General features: G+C 60.2%; 1 protein-coding gene across 4 annotated transcripts in view; it reads right to left on the bottom strand.

The window, feature by feature from the left end:
- The window catches only part of TCERG1 (transcription elongation regulator 1), a 29,367-nt gene extending 24,054 nt beyond the window's left edge, over positions 1-5,313 (bottom strand). For 3 of the 4 annotated variants that reach the window (XM_058848508.1, XM_058848507.1, XM_058848505.1), the window contains exons 1-4: positions 5,173-5,312; positions 3,571-3,796; positions 1,039-1,191; positions 679-916 (exon numbers count right to left, since the gene is read on the bottom strand). In XM_058848508.1, coding sequence (XP_058704491.1) covers positions 679-916; positions 1,039-1,191; positions 3,571-3,796; positions 5,173-5,267 — 712 coding nt within the window. In that variant the 5' untranslated portion in view covers positions 5,268-5,312. Of the gene's footprint in view, positions 1-678; positions 917-1,038; positions 1,192-3,570; positions 3,797-5,172 lie in introns of all 4 variants that reach the window. The other variant, XM_058848506.1, reaches the window with a different exon arrangement.
- Positions 5,314-7,391: the final 2,078 nt, after the last annotated feature.

The raw sequence follows: 7,391 nt of genomic DNA on the forward strand, positions 1-7,391 counted from the left end.
TGCCATGCATTTATGTGCATGCTGCCTAAACTCAGTCCCCTTTCCTTAGCTGGAAAACCTCTACAAGCAAAAGCTCAGTCCATGGAAGCAGCAGTAATCTCCAGACTATCATTCAAAGGTCATAAATAAACAAAAATGGCTCCAAGGACTTTCTTTTTCCTCTTTGTGGAACTGTAGAAAATAGGAACTGAGAAGGCTTAGGCAGAAGAATAACGCTAATAAAAGTTGTACAACAAAGAAAGGGAATCTATTCTGTAACCAACCAATGCTCACAGACCAGCAGCTCTGAGACCCGACCTACAAAAACAGATGCCGTGGAAATAGTGAGGAAATTGCTACAGCTAAACTCCTACCTCAGATCAATGTTTCTTGAGAAACATTTTTAAAAACAATTTAGCTCAATCTATAGTCAAAAGGAAATAGATGTGTAATAGCTCTGAGACCGTGTGGTAACAGCAGAAGAAAAGTATACAAAGACCTGAAGAATTCTTTGAGACTGGGGAGAAAAAAAGTTTGCATGCAAGGTTCTTCTGGACTAAACACTGTACTTTAAATTCACACTCCATGCTGAAACCACCTTGTCCTGAATACCGAGGCTTTGCTGCAGCAATTCCCCATGCAGCATCCCCACCAGCTGCTCCCACCACCGCGGGGCCTGAGCCACCCCCAGATACTCACTGGAGTTAGTCTGGGACACTGAGGTGGCCGTGGTGGTGGTGGAAGTGGTGGAGGACTGCGTGCTGGAGGAGGTGGATGGAGATGCTGCAGATGCAGGGCTGCTGGTGGTGGGGGTGGAGGCCCCCACGGCCTGGGCCTGGGCCGCCAGCATCGGCGTCAGCTCTGACTGCTGGATGACCTTGACCCCGTCCGGCTTCGTCCACGCTGACTCCCGTGTCCGTGCGTTGTAGAAATAGACCTGTGGCGGAGAGTGGCCCGTCACACCACAGCTCACTGCTGCCTGTGCCTCCAGGGATCCCCCCCAGCACCTGCCTGTGTGAGCAGGGCTCACAGAAGGACCACCCACGACACCCATCTCACCTTCCCGTCCGGAGTTTTGTTCTCTACCCAGATCTCCTCGGCTGGGGGCATTGCTGGTGTTCCCGGCGCAGAGACCGGCGGCATTCCTGGAGGGAACATCATACCAGGAGGTGGTGGCATGCTACCCATGGGAGGAGGCATAAATGGTGGTCTCTAAAGGCATATAATAACAATAATGATGATAATTATAACAACAATACAATTTAAAACAGTTTTCCTTTCTTAGGAACCAACAGACACTACACCAGCAGTAAGGACAGCTGTGCCAGACTTGGACGCCTCTCTAACAATCCAATGCTCCCAGCTCAGGGAATGTGCTTCCTGCAACCCCCCACCCATGGCAGAACAGCTGAAGCCATCACTTCACTCCTGAGATGCAAACATCAAGGCACCTGAAAAAGGTGGCATGAACAGAAATGTGGTCAAAGTCCAAAAGTCCTCTCCTGAAAAGGAGAAAATATTTCAATGCAAGGAAGAAAAAGAATGGAAGAGCTGTTCCCAAAGAGCTGCTGCTCAGACATCCCCATCTGTGAACCAAATACCTGAAAAACCATTGACCCTCCCAGGAAAGAAGTGTTAAAAAAAACTAAATTACAATAAAGCATCCAGTTTGTCAGCACAGCTGAGAAGTGGGCTTAATAAAAATCCATGACACTCCTAAATTCCCCACTAACTAAAATTCTAACTTGTGACAATTAAAATAAAAACAAGATGAAATTACATGCTCATTATTGCATGGTAGGAAATCCTGACCTGTCCTGCACATAGTTACCTTAAAGCCTGAATACTTGTTTATCATTCAAAGTACATTCAGTTCTTTCATTTTACTTGTTTACTGGAACTGTTTGAAATTCCCTACATGCAACAAGTACAGTGAACACTTCCCTGTAAGAACAGTTGACAAAATTCACCAAATTCTTTAGCTCATTCTGCAAACACCTGCAAGTGCCCTAACTATCCCCATCACCCCAGCTCTAATGAACGACAGCCCCGAGCGCTGTGCTCACCCTGAGCCTGCGGCGAGACTGGGGCTGGGACAGCCCAGGACACCCCCTGCCACAGGGAGGGGATGGCTCCGAGACAAGCTGCACACGTGGGCCCTCAGCTGCCTCCCTGCTCCCACAACCACAGCTCTACCCCTGGCAGCTGCCACGTCCTTGGCTCCTGTCGGGAGCTGCCACCTTTCTGCTCTAAGAGTGGTATTTTAAACTGCTCTTTAAATCCACATACCAAATTAGTAACGGTAATTTGCATTAAATACTACTAAAGAAGGAAGCCAAGAGTGCATGGATGGCATTCTACACAAACAAGAAAAGCCTTCAACTCAACTGTAGCCTGTCTTCCCTCCCTTGCTCCTCCTCAACAGCTCTTGCACCTGCTAAACCATGAGCTTCCCCTTTCTTGCTCTTGCGACCTGTACAAAGACTCCAGTGAGAAGCCGCCCACTTTCCACCTGCTACAGCTGCTTTCCCCAGTCCAGAAGTAAAACCAGGTGGGCAGTCAGTGCCAGGTGTGCAGCCGGGGTCCCAGCACATCCTGAGCCCTGCTCTGAGCACAGCTCCCCCCATTCTGACCATCCCATCTGCCTCTGCAGCGGCCGCTGGCAAGGAGTGAAGGCAGCCCCCAGCGTGGAGCACGGAACCAGCACAGCCTGAGACACCCAGCCACGGCTGACACTGCTGAGCACAGCTGGGAGCAGCAGCACACCCTGGATGGAAATCAAACACAGAAATCAGGGAGACACCCACAGCCAGGCCTGGGATCCAAAGTAACTCTGGCTGGTTCTTCAAACTGTAATTACAAATAGTAGGTTTAATCCATTATTTACAGCACGTGGTGCCATTCAGCTCCTCAGCCTGCCCACACGGCACTTACACTGCCCTAATGGGAAGGCACCCCCACAAAGCAATTAAATAACAGCACAAGGCAATTAAAACAATCCATTTCTCATTCACAAAGGTGCTGTCCCTTACAAACTGTTCATGCTCAGAAAAACAGAAGACCATGCATCACTTTAGCAGTGGAGGAGCTGAGCAGAAGCTGTATTTGCATGCCTCAGGTATGATGTTGTATAACACCATGCTTGAGCCCTGTGTTCTCATCTTGCCTTGCTGTTTCCTTCACCCATTTCAATGTCCATTCTCGTACTATTTCAACACAATCACAGAACCAACTGGAATTGAAATACACTGGAAAAGCCCAGCCAGACCATCAAGTCCAACCTGTGCCCAATCCCCACCTTGCCACCCAGCCCAGAGCACTGAGTGCCATGTCCCGTCGTTCCCTGGACACCTCCAGGGCTGGGGACTCCAGCACCATCCTGAGCCTCCTTCTGTCCAGGCTGAGCCCTCCTAGATCCCTCAGCTGCTCTCATCAGACTTGTGTTCCAGACTCTCCACCAGCTTTACTGCCGTTCTCCAGACACGCTCCATGTCCCTCCTGAAACTGAGGGGCCCAGAACTGGACATTTCCACGTGTAAAAAACAAACGAAATTTCCCTAGATCTCACTTAAATAACCCAGAATTCCTTACCTGTAGGTGTGGAGGCCCCATGGGCGGGGGGATCCCTCCCGGCGGTGGCATCGGGGGCATGCTGGGGTCAAAGGGGGGTCTGCCGAAGGGGGGCCGGGGGGGCGGAGGAGGGCCCCGCATCATCCCGAAGGGCGGGGGCGGCCGCAGGAGGGGCGGGGGGCCCCGCAGGACCGCGCTGGGCGGGGGCGCGGGGCCGCGGAACCGCAGCGCCTGCTGCTGAGCCATCCTGGGGAGAGACAGGGACAGGGAACACGGGTCACCGCCACTTGCTGCTGGGCTGGGGAGAGCCGCTTGTGACACAGAACCGCGAAAAATACAATAAACACCAACAAACAGGCTGTGCACAACAAGTCAAGTGTGAAACTATTGCAGGATGTTCTTCTGCTTCACAGTTCAAGGTTATTAGTCCTCAACCGCGATTTTTTTCTCATGAAAATGGATAGTAGCCAGGGCTGGGATGGGGTACGCAGCCCCTGGGAAGCGCATTCTCCCTTATCTGCCAAAGCTGCCTGAGCACGGCCCGGCGCTCTGAGCGCTGCCTGCGGCTCCGTCCCGAGCCGCTCCGGCCGCTCGGTCCTGCAGGGCTCGGTCCGGCAGGGCTCGGTCCCGCAGGGCTCGGTCCCGCGGGGCTCGGTCCGGCACGGCTCGGTCCCGCACGGCTCGGTCCCGCAGGGCTCGGTCCCGCAGGGCTCGGTCCGGCACGGCTCGGTCCCGCAGGGCTCGGTCCCGCACGGCTCGGTCCCGCACGGCTCGGTCCCGCACGGCTCGGTCCGGCACGGCTCGGTCCCGCAGGGCTCGGTCCCGCAGGGCTCGGTCCGGCAGGGCTCGGTCCCGCACGGCTCGGTCCCGCACGGCCCGGTCCCGCACGGCTCGGTCCCGCACGGCTCGGTCCCGCACGGCTCGGTCCAGCAGGGCTCGGTCCCGCACGGCCCGGTCCCGCAGGGCTCGGTCCCGCAGGGCTCGGTCCCGCAGGGCTCGGTCCCGCAGGGCCCGGTCCGGCAGGGCTCGGTCCCGCACGGCTCGGTCCCACACGGCTCGGTCCGGCACGGCTCGGTCCGGCAAGGCTCGGTCCCGCACGGCTCGGTCCCGCAGTGCCCGGTCCGGCACGGCTCGGTCCCGCAGCACCGGGCACTGCCAGCACCTCCCCCGTCCTGGGACCCACGGCAGGGCCCGGCCACCGCTGTCCCCGAGCTGCCCACCCGGCCCCCGCACGGGCTCTCGGGGCCGGGGACACAGGAAAACCCTCGCGTTCAGCAGCGGCAGGAGCGGCTCTGCGGCTCTGGGGGAACGATTTCACCCGCCACTGAGTGCACTGCGATACAATGGTCACATTGTACACACGGGGATTCAGATTCGGATATACAGCAGCTTATGAGACGGTGAGAGACAACAGACACGGTCTATCCGAACTCCGAAGGGACCCCCCGGCACCCGGTCCCGCGCCCGGGAGCAGCTCCGGCCCGGTGAGCGGGAACAGGGCCCGTCCCACCGCACGAGGGGCCGGGAATGGAGGCGGGAGAGCTCCTACCGGCCCTCCCACCCACCCGGCCCCGCCCCAGCTCGCCCGGCAGACCGGCCCGGGCGCGGCCCGGCCCACCGTACCGGAGGTCGGTGCCGAAGCGCTCGCCCGCAGCCGCCGCCGCCTCCCCGTCGCCGCCGCCGCCCCGCTCCGCCATGGCCGCCACCGTCGCGCGCATCCGCCCCGCCCCGCGCGGGCCCCGCCGCGCCCCATTGGCCGGAAGGCCTGCCCGTCAGCGCGCGCCGGGCCGAGCCCGCCCCGCCATTGGCCGCCGCGCCCGCCGGCTTTGAATGGGGGGAGCCGGACGCGCCGCGATTGGCTGCGCGCGGGCCGCCCGCGCCGCTCGCGTCTGGCGTCACGTGAGGCGCGACCCGGAGAGGGAACCGGAAGGAACTCACGCCGTAGGCGGAAAGGGAGGAGCGGCAGCCAATCAGCGGTCGGAACCACGTGCGCCAATCACCGCCCGCAGCCGGCGGCGCGCGCCCCCCCAAACCAAATAGGGAATGTCCGTGCCCCGTGACGTCACGGGGAACTGAGCCAATGAACGCTCCCGGAGCGGGGAGCGCCGTGGCCGCTAGGGGGGGGCTGTGCGCGGGGGGCTCTGGGGGACCCGGGGGGTTCTGAGGGATCCGAGGGGTTCTGGGGGACCCGGGGAGGCTCTGGGGGGTCCGGGGGAGCTCTGAGGGATCCGGGGGGTTCTGAGGGACCCGGGGGGCTCTGGGGGATCCGGGGGGCTCTGGGGGATCCGGGGCGCTCTGGGGGGCTCTGAGGGGCTCTGAGGGATTCGGGGGGCTCTGGGGGGTCCGGGGGGGCTCTAAGGGACCCGGGGGGGCTCTGGGGGGTCCGGGAGGGCTCTAAGGGATCCGGGGGGGGCTCTGAGGGACCCGGGGCGCTCTGGGGGGCTCTGGGGGACCCGGGGGGCTCTGAGGGATCCCCGGGGGTTCTGAGGGATCCGGGGGGGTTCTGGGGGGCTCTGAGGGGTTCTGAGGGACCCGGGGGGGCTCTGAGGGATCCGGGGGGCTCTGAGGGATCCGGGGCGCTCTGGGGGGCTCTGAGGGATCCGGGGGGTTCTGGGGGGCTCTGAGGGGTTCTGAGGGACTCGGGGGAGTTCTGAGGGGTTTTGAGGGATCCGGGGGGTTCTGGGGGGTTCCGAGGGATCCGGGAGACTCGGGGGGCTCCGAGGGGTGCGGGGGTGCCGGGGTTGGGCCCCCCCGGCCGCGGTGGGCCAGGCTCCGCAGGCAGCACCGCGTGTCCGCCCGGGGAGCCCGGGACGCGGGGCAGGCACCGCCGGCCGGGGGCCGGCCTGTCCCGGGTGCCTGTGAGCCGGGTCCCCGGGCACGGGGACAGCAGCTCCTCCTGGGGACACTCGGCAGCCCCGGCCCGGCAGCGGCACTGGGAAAACCCCGGAGTGACGGGTGAGGCCTGCGGTGACCGCTGCCAAGAGCGGGAGCTCAGCGCTCGGAACGGATGGGACGTGGAACACTGCTGGGCAGCTGCAGCCCTCGCTGCGAAGGAACAGCCGAATGGCAGAGAGCAGGGACACGTTCCCGGGACATAGTCCTGTGCCAAAAGGACGCCACAGCCTCTCTGGGCTGTCAGGCCTTTCCATCTCTAACTAGTTTTGTGTTCCCACATTTCCCATCCCTCTCCTTCTCTCAATAAAAAGATACGTCTTTTCTTAGATAATGAAAATAAGGAATTGCTAGGGGGCCTTTTGGAGGTGCTGAACCACAGAGACCTTTAAACACTTCGAGTTCGCTGCTCAGGATCTTTATTCATGTGTTTTGCTTGAAATTGCTGCCACGATGAGGATTTGGGGCAGGTCAGCGTGTGCTGGGTCTCGGCAGGAGCCGGTGTGTCCTGCTCCATGCCAGCACGTCCGCTCCGTGTCCCGGCTGCAGCAGCTCTGCTCTGTGCCCCAGCGCCTGCTGCGCTCTGCGGGGGCCAGGGATGGAGCCGGGTGTTCCTCCCGCGCCTTCCCCCCGCATCCACCTCCCCAGCACCTTGTGATGGCAGAGATTAAAACCGCCTTTACCCACCAGTGCTCCAGTCCTCCACACACAGCGGGGCTGCCTGTCTTCCACGCCTCTTTCATCCTCTTTATCTTCCTGTCCCAGGGTTGTCTCCATGTTTTATTGATGTCAAGAAAGGTGGGAGCAGCTGCAGGGCCCTCTCCCAGGTTCGGGGGGGCTGGCACCGCCGCTGTACCCCAGCCCCCTCACCTTTGTGTTCTCAAAACATTCCAGTCAGGAATTCTCAGGCTGTGGCTCCTTCAGGAGCAGTTAGTTAATGGTGAGCTTCA

The sequence above is a fragment of the Poecile atricapillus genome, chromosome 13, assembly GCF_030490865.1.
Source record: "Poecile atricapillus isolate bPoeAtr1 chromosome 13, bPoeAtr1.hap1, whole genome shotgun sequence".
In the NCBI taxonomy this organism is placed as follows: Eukaryota; Metazoa; Chordata; class Aves; order Passeriformes; family Paridae; genus Poecile; species Poecile atricapillus.